The sequence below is a fragment of the Dreissena polymorpha genome, chromosome 6, assembly GCF_020536995.1.
Source record: "Dreissena polymorpha isolate Duluth1 chromosome 6, UMN_Dpol_1.0, whole genome shotgun sequence".
Classification (NCBI taxonomy): Eukaryota; Metazoa; Mollusca; class Bivalvia; order Myida; family Dreissenidae; genus Dreissena; species Dreissena polymorpha.
The window spans coordinates 61,113,574-61,130,153 of NC_068360.1; the positions used below are offsets into that span (position 1 = coordinate 61,113,574).

Genomic DNA, 16,580 nt, shown 5'->3' on the forward strand with positions numbered 1-16,580 from the left:
TTTTATTTTATTTTAGGTATTCTTCAACTGGTGAATCCTGGCGAACATGGTGAAAACATTATTTTGGCTCATCAAAAAGATGACACTGCTTATAAAAGTGATATTATGCGCATATTTATTCCCCCGGATCAAATGATCAGAGGCGTATTGTTTTTGGCCTGTCTGTCAGTCTGTCCCAAAACCTTAACCTCAAAACTTTAACATTGGTTAAAGTTTTGCGATAACTTGTGCAATATTGAAGATAGAAACTTGTTATTTGGCATGCAGGTGTATCTCATGGAGCTGCACATTTTGAGTGGTGAAAGCCTTTAAGGTCAAGGTCATCCTTCAAGGTCAAAGATAAAAAAAACATTCAAGGGAAGTAATAAGCATTAAAGGGAGATAATTATCTGTACCTGCCAAATGATAAAGATAAATATATACCGGTAAATCAAAGCGGCGCAGTAGGGGGCATTGTGTTTCTGACAAACACATCTCTTGTTCACTGTTGAATTGTGCTGAAAAGAATTAACAGGTCAAAAGAGTTAGTTAATATGTGGTAATTGACCAATTATCTGCAACTCATCTTGCTACCAGTTGTTTATAAAAAATATTTATTCAATATTTTACATGACTGTCCCAGTCCTCTTAACCAAGCAGAACTTTCTTTTTATTAGGATCGGAGTCAGTGTTGGTTTGACGTAAGAATAGATATCGTTGCAGGAAATTAAAATGATCCGTAAAACAAAATTGTGTCTCTGTGACGTATGAACAAATCTGCACTTAAACTAAATTTAGATTCACATCGTACATGCATGATCAGTTGTCAAAAGAAAGTACGGTTGATATTCAAATGCATTATTTTTCTCTTTCTGGGAAATTGTTTTAGTATGTTGATGCTGCATTAACAAATATAAGTGTATTGAAGTGAAAACACCAAAAATAAACAAATGTTGCAATAGACACCTATAAACATAGCATATACTGTTAGATGCGCATATTATCACTGTAAGAAAACCAAGAAAACTTTCTCCTGCCAACCAGTTTTTCCTTTTTTTGTGCCGAGTTAGGGTTGGGTTGTTTGAAAATGACTTGGCAAAACGCTTCAACATTTTTGTAGTTACAGTGAGTACAATTATTATTATTTGGGGCCAATTTTGTAGGTCTGAGGTTGGGTTCAATGAATACTTGGCCTACACGTGAACAAGTAGACAATACAATGCAAAGCTCATTTAAAGAAAAGTACCCTTCTACTTGAGTTATAATAGATTGCACAGAAATAAATATACAAGTTCCAACACATTGAAAGGATTGATTGCATCGCTCTGTGTGGAAGTGTCGCGTTTGTAAGCCAGTTGTATCACGGTAATATTTCCGACAGAGAAATAACATTGCGAAGTGGATTTCTGGGACTGAACTTTGAGCAAGGAGACAGTGTGATGACTGATAAAGGATTTGACATCCAAGATCTGTTAGATAGAAAGTCAGTGCAACTGAATATTCCCCCATTCTTAGGAAAGAATGACCAGATGACCTGCGCAGAGGTTAACATTACACACAGCATTGCAGCCGAGAGAATTCACGCGGAACGTGCAATAAACAAAATTAAAAAAATCACATATTTGATCATGTCATTTCTGTTTCTCTGTTTTGGACAATTAATCAAATTTGGACTTTTTATGCCTCCGAAGGAGGGCACATAGTGATTGGACCGTCTGTCCGTCTGTCCGTCACACTGCGTTTAGGTTTCGAAAAATGCTCATAACTTCTATGTCGCTTCAGATAGCAATTTCATATTTGGCATGCATGTTTATATGGACAAGGCCTTTCCATATGCACACAAATTTTGACCCCTGTGACATTGACCTTGAACTTAGGGTCTTCGTTTAGGTTTCGAAGTCTGCTTGAGGTTTCGAAAAAAGCTCATAACATCAAGCGTTTATAGAGGGCATAAGTCATCCTATGTAGACAGCTCTTGATACATGAATATTTGTTCACTATTGGCTTTGATTTGTTATACCCCACAAACAAAGTTTAGTGGGGTATATAGGAGTGAACTTGTCTGTCGGTCGGTTGGTCCGTATTAAGTGTCCGCTCTCTAATTCAAGTAGTTTTCATCCAATCTTCACCAAACTTGTTCAGAAGTTGTATCTAGATGATGTCTAGGTCAAGTTCAAATATGGGTAATGCCGGGTCAAAAACTAGGTCACGGGGTCACTTCGTGTGTTTAATCCTCACCATGTTGTCAGCTCTCTAAGTCAAGTAGTTTTCATCCATTGGTTGATTGGAAACTGATAGAAATCTTCTGACGACATGAATGTGCATTTTAAAAATCAAAAAGGCAATATAAAATAAGTACACCAAGCAAAGTTCGGCTGTGGTTTCCTTAGATTTCACAGCTTGTCCCCGGCATTTCAACCATATTCTCAACTCTGTTACTTTGCATCGTTCTGGTTGTTGAGGCAAAACAGCCATAGGGACATCGTTGGGCTACAGCTGCAAAAAATTAAAATGGCAGGGTTTAAGCATAGCTTCTTAAAACATTACCATGTTACAACCTATACAAAATGCAATATAGATCATGTTTACAAATTAGATCAAACCATTTTCTGCACACTTGAGTAAGGAATAGAGAAAAAGTCTGGAAAATTTCTTTTACAGCTTAAATTGTATGCATACCTTATTGGGTTTTAGTACCGTGTAATATTTATCAGATTGTGGTAATGGTACCTAAATTTGTCCTGGATATATTCATGCCACCAATGTTTATTTACTCACATATATTAATAATAAAACTAGATGTATTTATCATGAATTCCCATTTTTTTTTAAAACATGGCAATCACAGTGTGTATTGTTGTACTTTCTTTCTCTTTTACCCCTTCTGGATCAGCCATGGTAATACGCTGTTTCTGAACATATAATTCCAAAAAAGAAATTAATACCACATATTATTCAGGGCTTTTTTCAGCTGATTTAAGAGCAATTATTTGGTATATTCCCAATAGCAAAACCTTATTTTTGTACCACTAAAGTCAGAGAATCCTCGCTGGATAGTATCAGTTTTCAAAGTTTTAAAGAAATGAGTAAAAAAGACTTGTTAGTTAAATAGCCATTTGTCCCGATTGGTTTTCCTTCACATTGTCATATTAAATAACATTACCAACACAATTCTTTTTTCTCATATTGGGGTTAATTGACACTTCATTTCAGATTTTCAATGGTATAGGTCATGTTCCCAAAGTTTTGAAAAAAAGCCTAAAAATCATATAAACAACATAAACTTTTTTGAAAATAAATCACGAGGAGCTTTTTTAGCATTTGACATGTTCATAAAATATTTGCATTTAAGTTCTGAGTTTATTGATAATTGTACCAACATGAAATGACTCCGCTTCGAATAAGGGTTGACGACACAGGCCATTGAACAGATTGTTTAATTTATATTTCACTCTTTATCGTACTCAAATGAAATATACGAAAAGCGATAGCATTAATATGCATCAATATAACAACAACAAAAAAGAAATTTCTGTGCATCTTACGCATATTTAGTGCAGGAGACGTTGATTTTTTTGTCAGCGACTCAGAATTTTCTTTCTGGCGGCGTTTGTATCACCGAATGACGTCACGTCCGGCTAAGGGACACAACTCTAACGGTAGTAAATACGAATAAGTGAAAGGGTCTTTAAAGCAGATTTAATGTTAATTTTGCGAACACAGTGGTACTTGCTCGTCTGTCCCTCAGCATGTCTGTTCACCCCAAAGCTTGTAATTTCAAATATCATAAAATTACTTGGTTGATCGCGCAAACTATTAAATGACTTAAATGTCAATATGATTGTAAAAAGGGGAAATGGGACTTCCAGGATTTTTTGCAAGATTATGGCCCATTGTCGAATCCTGACGCATGTGTTTTAAATAACACTATAAGTATTTGGTGAATCTTCATCAAACTTTCAAAGATGAATGACCTTAATGCATAAAATATTGCAACAAAAGGAACTTTGGCTGAAGTTTTGACAGAGTTTAGGCATTTGTCTCTTTAACCATTATGCAATATGTAGTCACATGTTTTATGTTTTCAGATCATCATTATCTACTGGGTTGATCTATTTAAAAATTTTAATTTGATTTATATTAATTTTCCTGGATATTATTGTAATGAAAGGAATCTTTTTTGTGACAGGTTGTGATAGAGTAGGGTCAATTGGTTTTCACTTTAGAATTAATAATCACATACTTGAATTTTTAGTGACTGTTTGTGTACTGTAGAAACAATTATTGATTTGTCGGTCTCCAAACATATGTTGTTTGGGCATCAGTATCTGTGACACATTTCTAGTTGATATATAATCATGCTGGCATTAAAGATTTCACACATCTTGTGAAGCTGATTCTGTCAATGTTTAAAATAAGATTTTATTTCGAGGCTGTTAAGTACTGTGCGATTTTGCACGAATGAAACTTAACACTTAAGAACACATTACTGAGTCTGTTGGTGCTGTAAACAATATTGTTTTATCATGGCCACTTTTTAGTTTAGAAATATATTCTTTTGTATTTAGTTCAACAATTCAATATTGCTTTTAATAACAATTATAATGAGTATCATGTTTTCTTGTGTATCAGTCTTATTTACCTGTTGGTTGTTTATAGTAAGATTCTATGCATTGCAGATCTATGAGGATTGCAAAGCCAGTCAATTTGTGGATGCCCAAAACAATGCCACCTCTAATTGGATGAGATACGTGAACTGTGCTTTGACGGAGGCAGATCGGAACCTTGTAGCATTGCAGTACGAAGGAGGCATATATTACTGCACATGGAAGCAAGTTTCACCAGGTATACAGGCATGTTGTAAGTCTAAGTGCTGTCCTTGCATAATGCAGCTTCGGGCATAGAATGACCTTCCAAACGTCAATGCAAACACAACACTGAATGTCGGGGAAACTGCAAGTAATTAAAAAAAAAACTGCTTCTCACCATGTCTTGTTTGGTATGAGACAGAAATTGTGCACACGTGAACAAAAAATCGTTTGTTTTACCACCTTGCCTTTCTACTCCAATATTCTGGTTAAATGATACAAAATTTACAAATAGCAAGAAAAACATAAATAACCAAAACTTTTAGCATGACTTTACCACATTTCAGTCTTATAAACTTAACCAGAATATGTTGAGATAATAAGGAAACTCATTATTTTCATGGTAAAAACACATTTGCACATTAAAAAAAAAATTAGGGTATAAGTCACATTTGTGACAGTGTCCTATTTTAGGCTTTTAGTGTTTCTTGATATTGAAGAAACAAACACTTATGAATATTTTTTATTCATAACTTGTTAATATTTCTATTGTTACAGGTGAGGAATTGCTGGTTTGGTACGGAGATGAATTCGCCAGAGAACTTGGCATTATCAGAGACAATAACTTGTGCAGTAATACTACTAAAAACAGTGGTCACTTGAAGGAACACATGAGGATACATACTGAAGAGAGACCGTACAAGTGTGAGGAGTGCGGCTATTCATGTAAACTTAGATGTCACTTGAAGAGACACATGAGAATACACACAGGAGAAAGACCGTACAAGTGTGAGTTGTGCAGTTATGTATGTAAGAGGAGTGTTGACTTGAACATACACATGAGGATTCATACAGGAGAGAGACCATACAAGTGTGAGGTGTGTAGTAAAGCATTTAAACACAGTGGTAACTTGAACAAACACATGAGAACACATACAGGAGAAAGACCATACAAGTGTGAGGTGTGTGATAATTCGTGTAAAACTAGTGATCACTTGAAGATACACATGATGATACATACAGGAGAGAAACCGTACAAGTGTGAGGTGTGCAGTTATGCATGTAAGAGGAGTTATGACTTGAAGACACATATGAGGATACATACAGGAGAGAGACCATACAAGTGTGAGGAGTGTGGTAATGCATTTAAGGAGAGTTGTGACTTGAAGATACATATGAGAATACATACAGGAGAGAGACCATACAAGTGTGAGGAGTGTGGATATGCATGCAACCAGAGAAGTAGCTTGAAGAGACACATGAGGATACATACAGAAGAAAAACCGTACAAGTGTGAGGAGTGTGGCTATTCATTTAAACATAGCAGTCAATTGAAAGATCACATGACGATACATACAGGAGGGAAACTGTACAAGTGTGAGGAATGTTGTTATGAATGTAACCAGAGTAGTACCTTGAAGGTACACATGAGGATACATACAGGAGAAAGACCATTCAAGTGTGAAGTGTGTAGCTATACATGTAGCCAGAGTGGTACCTTGAAGCAACACATGAGGAAACATACTGGAGAGAGACCGTACAAGTGTAAGGTGTGTGATTATGCATGTTACAAGAGGGTCACCTTAAAGGCACACATGCGAAAACACAGTAGGGAGACCGTACAAGTGTAAGTTGTGTGGTTATGCATGTAAGGAGAGTGGCAACTTGAAGGCACACATGAGGATTCATACAGGAGAGAGACCGTACAAGTGTCAGGAGTGTGGTTATGCATTTAATCAGAGTGGTCAATTGAAGATACACATGAGGATACATACAGGAGAAAGACCGTACAATTGTGAGGAGTGTGGCTATTCATGTAAACATAGTGGTCAATTGAAGATACACATGATGATACATACAGGAGAGAGACCGTACAAGTGTGAGTTGTGTAGCTATGCATGTAAGATTAGTGGTCACTTAAAAAGACACATGAAGATACATTCAGGAGAGAGACCGTACAAATGTGAGTTGTGTTCTTATGCATGTAACCTGAGTGGTACCTTGAAGACACACATGAGGATACATACAGGAGAGAAACCGTACAAGTGTGACGAGTGTGGTTATGCATTTAACCTTAGTGGTTCCTTGAAGACACATATGATGATACATACAGGAGAGAAACAAGTGTGAGGTGTGTGGTTATGCATTTAATCAAGAGTGGTCACTTGAAGAAACATGTGATACATATAGGAGAGAAGCTGTACATGTGTGTGGAATGTGGTTATGCATTAAACCAGAGTGGTAACTTTGAGACACACATAATGATACATTCAGGAGAGAATCCGTACAAGTGTGATTATTGTAGTTATGCATTTAGCCAGATTGATCACCTGAAGACACATGATGATACATACAAGAGAGCAGCAAATGTGAGGTGTTTGGTTAGGCATTTAACCAGAGTGGTCACTCGAAGACACATATGATGATACATACAGGACAGAAACAAGTGTGAGGTGTGCGGTTATGCATTTAACCAGAGTGTTCACTTGAAAACATATGATGATACATAAAGGAGAGAAACAAGCTCATACGAATAGATAAGGGAAGAAACAGTAAAAACATGAATATATTAACATTCTCTGAAAGCATGACTGTCCGGCTTAAATATTTGCTTGGCCGCTTATCACGGGCGCCACCTCTTTTTTGTGATGCATTGATATATGAGCTTATGCTACTTCCTAGGTTGCGCTTAGGACCGAATGTTTTGAAACTTCACGGATAATTCTACATATTGCCCAAGTTTTATTTGTTTTTCAACATATTTCGCATTATACGAAAATCGGGCAATGTAGAGCGATTAAGCGAAGATTAATTGGTCCGCACATGTACATAAATACACAAATACAACCCATTTGCAAACGTGTAGAGCTGCAACGATTCGATCCGATGCATCGAAAATAGGTTCGAAATGCGTCGATTCGATTACGATACCAAACCTACCAAATTCGATTCTTTAAGATATAGACATATATATACATAGATACGTAAAGCTCGCTGTATTCTGACTATTTGATACGGGAAGGTGTAGGTTTTATCTTTACCTGTAATTACGACGCGCGCGATTGGCTGCTTATTACTTTATTCATCCAATTAATAAGCGCGTTACGGTCTACTTTCGGAAAAAAGCGTCAAAATGGCTGAACAAATTGAAATTATCAGATGCAGACTCGGACAAAAGTGTGCACAACCACTTTGAAATATTTTGTTCCATAATTTAATAATGCTGAGCAGTTCAGCAAATTTTACCTTGTTTTATAATCCAAATATAATTTATGAATCGAAGTAGACAACTTTTATGATGGCATGTAACTGCATATGGGTAAAAACACCGTAAATCTTAAATTTTTTACACTATCTACTATCTTCAAGCATGTGTACATGCAAGTTGTTAAGTAATGTAACACGCAACGTGATTGGTTAGCTGTTTCCTGCAGTGGAGAATTACCAATCAAATCGCATGTTTGAAATACATGAAGTGTAATATCTAAAATGAAAGTAGACTATTGTAATTGTGACATTGAAGTGTTTTTATACGAATTTCGAGCAAATTATCACAATTAATTGTAATTATGTTATATTAAACTATAAACAGAAACTAGCAAGTGAATATGTACGTTCAAAACAGGTTTGTTTTAAAGGAATATCGATATAACAACTAGAAATATCAGTTTTCAGTTGTTCACACTTGTGTCGCAGTTAGGATTTTTGAGCTTTTTTGCATGAATGGTATCGTTTTAATTTAAAGAATGATCGTAGTTTATTGCCAAGTTTATTATTTTCTGAATGATAAATGTCTCTGCTCTTGGTATAACGTTTATTTTGTGTAATTAATGCTTTGGAAGAGATTTTTTTTGCTTTTGTTCAGACCATGGTGTTGTGCAGGAAATTTGACAGTTGTATCCCTTGTATACTGTTATATACTATGTAGTGTTTTTTTTCTTAAAGATCCCTGTGAGAATAACAGGTAGCACAAGTACAACTACTCAAGTCGCCAGCCAGAAAAGTAGTTCTGTTTCTGTTGGGAATTTGATAAGTTTATTAGAGAATGTGCTTTGTCCTACAGGTAACAGGTGATGCTGTCACGGCTATATGGTAGACATGCTTGTAGCGGTTTTGGATATAAGTATAATAGTGATAGTACTATCACTCCACTGATTCCAGATGTTCTTATGATTATTTATTTAATTTCATATTATTGTGTATTCAACACAATCTTCTAGTCAGAAGATTTTTTATATTAAAATTAATCCTAATTTGCTATTATTTTTTATGTGTTTTATTGAAATATTGACATAGTTTGAAAGACAATTGGCAGTTTCTTGCAAAACATTTCTTACAAATGTTAATTTAACACACTTTCAACAGTTTTTAAAACACTGTTGAACCAACCAAACTATATCAAACAAACACACAATTTGACAAATGCCCAAGATATCTAGGTATGCGACACTTTTGAACAGAAATGTTTATTTTGAGGCAGAAGAGTGAATATATGGTAAAACTAGGTTTGAAGATGAATCGAATCGAAAAAATCGGTATCGGAGTGTCCGAAATCAAATTGAATCGAGCTGTTGATGAATTGTTCCAGCTCTACAAACGTGAGGACCTTTATGAGTAGTGTCATGTTGTCGTTTTTTTAAAGCATATCGATGTTTTTGAACAATTAATTTTACCATATAAAAGTTATTGCGTGCATAAAACCATCGGCACTAGTCGGTCTAACCGATAATATTGTATTTTTTCAAAGGAGATGGAGCCAATGCCAACGAGGTGCGCTGATGACAGTTTTAATTTTCTTTTTTTGTGTGTAGCATTCAAAGTTAAATAATCTATCTTTTTTGTCTTTATTTCTGTATTGGATGAAAGCGACATATAGCTAACAACTTAAGTTTACATAAGTATGAAGTGACTGTGTTGCAAAACGATTTTGATGGCTTCGGTCATTGAATAGTAGTATGCCATAAAACCGGAAAGTAACTTGAGTATACTACAATAGTTTACGAAATATTTTGAGATTAATGATAGTTTTGTTATTTGATTTATTGAGTATTACATATTTTGGGGTTTTATCGTACACTTTGTTTTATTCAGGTTGCTGACATCTTCATTGAGTTTGTTACTTATATATTTATGCCCCCTTCGAAACAGAGGGGGTATATTGTTTTTCACATGTCGGTCGTCCGTCCACCAGATGGCTTCTGGATGATAACTCAAGAACGCTTAGGCCTAGGATCATTAAACTTCATAGGTACATTGATCATGACTGGCAGATGACCCCTAGAGAGTTTTCAGGTCACTAGGTCAAAGGTCAATGTCACAGTGACTTGAAATAGTAAAATGGTTTCCGGATTATAACTCAAGAATGCTTAGACCTAGGATCATGAAACTTCATAGGTACACTGATCATGACTGGTAGATGACCCTTATTGATCTTTAGGTCACTATGTCAAAGGTCAAGGTCAAGTGACTCGAAACAGTAAAATGGTAAGAATAATTAGGCCTAGGATCATGAAACTTCATAGGTAGATTGATCATGAATGGCAGATGACCCTATTGATTTTCAGGTCTTATGTCAAAGGTCAAGGTCACAGTGACTCGAAACAGTAAAATGGTTTCCGGATGATAATTCAAGAATACTTACGCCTAGGATCATGAAACTTCATAGTTACATTGATCATGACTGGCAGATGACTCCTATTGATTTTCAGGTCACTAGGTCAAAGGTCAAGGTCACAGTGACTCGAAACAGTAAAATGGTTTCCGGATGATAACTCAAGAATAATTAGGCCTAGGATCATGAAACTTCATAGGTAGATTTATCATGACTGGCAGATGACCCTATTGATTTTCAGGTCTTATGTCAAAGGTCAAGGTCACAGTGACTCGAAACAGTAAAATGGTTTCCGGATGATAATTCAAGAATGCTTACGCCTAGGATCATGAAACTTCATAGGTACATTGATCATGACTGGCAGATGACCCCTATTGATTTTCAGGTCTTATGTCAAAGGTCAAGGTCACAGTGACTCGAAACAGTAATATGGTTTCAGGATGATAATTCAAGAATTCTTACGCCTAGGATCATGAAACTTTAAAGGTACATTGATCATGACTGGCAGATGACCTCTATTGATTTTCAGGTCACTCGGTCAAAGGTCAAGGTCACAGTGACTCGAAACAGTAAAATGATTTCCTGATGATAACTCAAGAATAATTAGGCCTAGGATCATGAAACTTCATAGGTAGATTGATCATGACTGGCAGATGACCCCTATTGATTTTCAGGTCATTAAGTCAAAGGTCAAGGTCACGGTGACAAGAAACGTATTCGCACAATGGCTGCCACTACAACTGACAGCCCATATTGGGGGCATGCATGTTTTACAAACAGCCCTTGTTACATCTTGTGTTTGTTATGTCCCCCACCACTATAGTCTATGTCAAGTTCGATAATCGGCCAATTTTACCCAGACACTTCTGAGTTACGGCCCTTGAATCTTCGAAAAATTGCGTTTTTTCTCGTTTTCGCTCAATAACTCGAGCAAATGTCAGGATCTTCGCCACACTTCATTAACATATGGTAGTTCATGAGATCTAGGACAAGTTCGATAATCGGCCAAATTGACTACGACACTCCTGAGTAACGGCCCTTGAATCATCGAACAATTGAGTTTTTTTCTCGTTTCCGCTCAATAACTCAAGCTATTGTCATCGGATCTTCACCAAACTTAATAAAAGTGTGTGAGGCAATAAAATCTAGCTTAAGTTTGATTATCAACCAATTTGACCCAGGCACTTAAGAGTTGCGGCCCTTGAATCATCAAATAATTGCGTTTCCGCTCGAAAAATGCTCATAACTTCTATGTCGCTTTAGATGTAACTTTCATATTTGGTATGCATGTGGACAAGGCTTTTCCATACGCACACACATTTTGACCCCTTGACCTAGAACTTAGGGTCCGCGTTTAGGTTTCGAAATCTGCATCTAGGTTTCGAAAAAGCGTTTTTCGGGTGCATGTGTCTAACGATGGAGACAGCTCTTGTTCACTTAGAAACTTCTTTTCGAAGATATTATTCTTTAAAAAAATTATACCAGTTTAACGTTCTTAGAAAATAAAATAAATTTCGTTCGTAAAACAATTATTTCACTGGCAAAAGCTAGATAACGTTTAAAATAAGTATTATGTTTCGATACTTTTCATGAAAGTTAGCGTCGCGCATTGGTAGAGAACCGCTTACGGATCCTGACTGCATCATGGGTTCGAAACTGGGCTAGGTCAAATGGTTTGTTTTTTTACTATAAAAATTAGTTAAAGCGAGTATATACGATTTTGTCAAATACAAATGAATTTATAGAAACTGTGCAAAAAAACTTATTATATATATATATCTTTCAATATAAAATAAAATAATAGTTCAGAAGAATATACGTCGAAAAATGCGAAATAAGCCAGATATTTAATTCTGAAATCAAAAACGGCTGTACAGTCGAATTCACCAGCATGTATATCATGCATGTACTATGTGAATCTAAACTTAGTTTAACGGTTTTTGTAGGGCTGTATTTTCGTTGAACATTGTGACGGCAAACATTTACCTTTCGATTTCGGGCGGAAAGAGAGGAGGGTTAAATTACAGTATTTTGATATTAATCTGCAAATTATAGTGCATATTACTTAAAAAAATATTTGAATAAGAATAAAAACTTCAGTACGTGTTCTCCAAAATTCAGCGTGAATGTAATATTTTTCGTATGTAACGAAATCGGTAAATAAAACAAAAAAACAACAACAACAACGAAATATTACTTCCTGCTTAAATCAAACGATCGTAACAGTAAAATGAATAATAACAAACAAAACAAGAATAGCAAAGATATAACTATGACCTAAGCTTCCGAATGAAAAAGTCGTTCAGGCTCGTAAATAGAAATGATGTAATAACGTTGATGAAAACAAAAGCATAAAAAGCGTCTAACCAATAAGAATAACATCTACATCCGGGCATTAACTTGCTCGCAAAATGTCAAACTCCCCTGATACATATTTTTTATTTTTCGATTGATATAAGCAGGGACCTATACAAGTATAGGTCCCTGATATAAGATGGTTTGCAATATGGCACCACTGCTTGTTTCATGTACGTGCACTTATTCTAAACGATTTCTTTTTGATAGCCTTTTAGATTTTTTTCAGTCAACTGTTCCTTTAGCATTTACTTCAGCAGAAACTTTCTTGTATCTAATAGACTTTCAACGCCCTCTGTGCTCTTGTTATTTCATGAAGGGATTTCCCCGGGCACTTAAATAACAGCGGTATCCGAGCTAATGACAACAGCACTGCACTGTTGTAAAATTCTCAAAGAACTAGGTATGAATTTGAAAAATATTTTTTTTACAAAAAAACACACATTATTGTGACTTAATAAAAAACTAGTTTTACAATATGATTTTATAGCTACATTCGTCAGTCGTATCAATGCACTTGGACTTCTACTGGTATAAATTGACACCTGCATAAACAATAATTTCATCATTACAATTGCTTGTACAAAAAAGTGGATACTTGATTGGACGCAAAATAGAATCTTTGTCAATAGTAGATCTCATCCTTCATTGCATGTTGGTTGCTTTTGTTAAATAAGTATTGTTTAAATCAATATAATGTGGCTAATCACAATGCAGATAGTCCCTGGAAAAGGTATGTAGGGTTGTATTGACTGATGTGAAAACAACATAACTTGTTGAAAGATTTTTAATTTTTGAAAAATATCTTGAGATAAATTCACTAACAAAACAATATTTGAAATAGTTCAAAATAGTAATAATAATAATGCAAACATAAATATATATTTAATTTGTGCCTACCTCTAGGGATCGAACAAAGAATCTTTAAAAGCCATTTTTGAAACTATGACGCAGTTAAAAAATAACTGCAAATACGTATTTGCTAAAGTATCTATGAACAGTTTTACAAACGCTTTATAATTGTTATAATTGCAACTGGTGATTATTGATCAATGAACATTTAAACAAAATTCAAATTGTTATCATGTTACTCGTGAGTCTTGTTTTGCTTCTCTGAATATACAGCATTAATTATTGTTTGCAAATTTGACAAATCATTTGAAAATTGACATTTTTCCAAAGTATGAAGACGTCAGTTCAATGCTTACCGTGCACAGGGCCCCCTTTCCTTTACACACATTTTATGCGTTATGAATATAAGCAAACGCATGGTATTCGTGCCTTCCATGGAAAAATATGACACTGGGAATCATATTATGTGAAAAAGTATCTTTTTACTTATTTATTTAACCTGAATTGCATCGACAGCCTTATTCTTATTGAAACGCTTGCGAGTCCGTTTGTTGGTGTCTTTGGAAGATTAAAAAACGCTCCGCAGTGGGGATCGAACATGTTGCTGTCGGTGTTTTGGTCCCAGCCTTTTTCAGCTCCAATACCAGACATGATCTGTTCAAATATCAAAAGTCATTGTCAAACTGAAAAACAACAGAACACAGCACAAATCGATAAATAAAATGCATATACAAGTATAGATTGTTGACTATTTTTTAACACCTGATTGTATTGATATTTGAAGTTTAAACGTATACAGAATTTTAATTACATTTCTAGGATATAATGTGTTGTCTGTGTTTCCAATATGCGCATCGGATAGTGTTTTTTTGAATTCCTTAAGCTTTTATGAATACGTACATAGAGCTCGAAGTTCTTCCTCTCAAAGGCAAAAAGCATGTAAAAATATGTTCCACGTTTGTTCATAAAATCGATTTCCATGAACCTAACACTACGTAACATACACAATACATATAACCATTGACATCAATTTGCGTGTCTTCTGGAATGCTCAAAATAAATACTTTATAAAAACCGTTGATCTACCCGAAAGCGGAAGTTTTGAATTGACGATTCAATCTATCTTACGGATGTTTCGGAGTAAGTCGATGTATCACGATTGGTTGTTAAGTCGCGCGATCAATCTTGCGGAGGATTCCGGAGTCGATGCATATTTTAAAATTCGGAATACTCGGAATTGTCAATTGCAAAAACTGACACATTTTCATGAACCGTTAACATGTTTGAATCTTGAATTGATATCATTATTCTGCGAGCACACCAGATCACCTAAGTTGTTTTATTTTTTTTCACATTTGGGATATATAGAGAATACTAGGTTAGCGTTGAATACAGAGAAGTTTATGTTGCGAGGCTTAGAACGCCGGGAGTGCGAGCCTTGGCGAGCGCTTTCGGTGTTCGAGCCGAGCAAAATAAACTCTGTATTCAACGCTAATCCTAGTATTCTATTTATCCCATTTGGTTTTTTTTCAACGTGACATTTAACATTTATAGACCTTTTAACCTTAACAATAATTTTAATTCAGTCTTAAAAGCGCTTAAAATCTAACGAATGTAACCATGCGTGGTGATATAAATGTATTTGTTCTCATACGCAAAATAGTCTATAGAAAATACACACACAAACTTGAAATCACGTAAAAATATCACCATATGCCTCGATTCAATTTTACGCAGTATGCGAAATGTAACACATCACGACCGCGAAAAGAAGATTTTACTTTACTATAATTCATTTTATTTTCGAAAGAAAATGATCAAAATCCAATATGGCGGCGATTGCTCGATCCTGACAAAATAATGTCGATGTCAACATACATGTACACCATCGACGACCTTGACAATTTCGACGAGTAAACAGAGAATTGCAGCGACTGACACTTTATTTGACTTAATATACAGGGCAATACTTTTTCCAACTTCGGACGACGAATTTAAGGACGCGCAGAACGTGTTTTTTATATAATGTTATGGGTATGCCGTGTGTGATCCGATGCATCAATGGCGCCCATGTTAAAATCATTTCCCCGAGAACAAGGAACGACAAAAGTACAAACAAAAACCAAAACACGTTCGAACTAGTATCTTACCTTTAATTATCCTTTAAAATCCATCGAATAATCCATTTAACTCAATAATTGACGATTTTGCATCTAGGGTCTATTCTAATTATTTTAGCAAAGCCTAGTTAAATAAAGACCCTTATGCCATCCTATCACTATATTCAAATGAGTTTATGAACTCAATAAACTTTCTTCTTCGTCACACGCTACGTCATATACTCTATCAAGGTGCCTGTACCACGTGACTTTTTCGGCTATGTGTGGGACAATCGGATGTCAACAAACCATCGCTTCAGGTAACGTTTTTGATAATTTCTTCATTAATTAAAAAACATTTTTAAAAAAACAAAGACGAGAGCCCGGTCATTGTCAAAATACAATTGCGTTAAGTTTGCGCAAAATTAATTTAGTATTTTTTCCATAAAGTGCAACCGCGCGTTTGAAAAGACACGAATTGAAATGCTATGTAAGTATGTACGGTATATTTTTTATTCAATCAACAAAAACGTTCATTATAATATTGTCGAAGGTTTAAAAAATAGGGCGGACATTGTAATTCTTTCTTATAAAAAATCATTCAGTGGTAAAGTAAAAAGTAGTCCGTGCACTTGACAGGAATATCCCACAAGGTTGAATACAGGCTAGTATATTCCATAAGGTGTTATACCGTCAATGTCGCATTGAAAATGGGATAAATTTATAATATTTGAGTGTTTATTTACGTTAAAACAGTGCCGCTAGAAATCCAAGCTGCGAGGTTACATGAAAAAAGAGGCGAACGTAGCTAGGAGTTGTATTATTGCAACAAGCGAATCTGGAGGAGCATTTGTTTAAAACGTATAAGAATACGCC

General features: G+C 35.3%; 1 protein-coding gene and 1 long non-coding RNA gene across 6 annotated transcripts in view; both read left to right on the forward strand.

Annotated features, from left to right (window-relative positions):
* Positions 1-6,558, forward strand: part of LOC127833889 (histone-lysine N-methyltransferase PRDM9-like) — a 33,055-nt gene extending 26,497 nt beyond the window's left edge. The window contains exons 11-12 of one of the 5 annotated variants that reach the window (XR_008027663.1): positions 4,659-4,824; positions 5,346-5,484. Coding sequence is in view for 4 of the 5 variants with exons in the window: in XM_052359389.1 (XP_052215349.1) it covers positions 4,659-4,839; positions 5,346-6,418 (1,254 nt within the window). In the remaining variant the exon portion in view is untranslated. Of the gene's footprint in view, positions 1-16; positions 417-4,658; positions 4,840-5,345 lie in introns of those variants that run through there. The other 4 variants (XM_052359389.1, XM_052359390.1, XM_052359393.1 and 1 more) reach the window with 4 other exon arrangements.
* Positions 6,559-6,918: 360 nt separating this feature from the next.
* On the forward strand, positions 6,919-13,046 carry LOC127833912 (uncharacterized). The gene is made up of 2 exons (XR_008027674.1): positions 6,919-10,740; positions 10,885-13,046. It is a non-coding gene; the product is annotated as an uncharacterized LOC127833912 (long non-coding RNA).
* Positions 13,047-16,580: the final 3,534 nt, after the last annotated feature.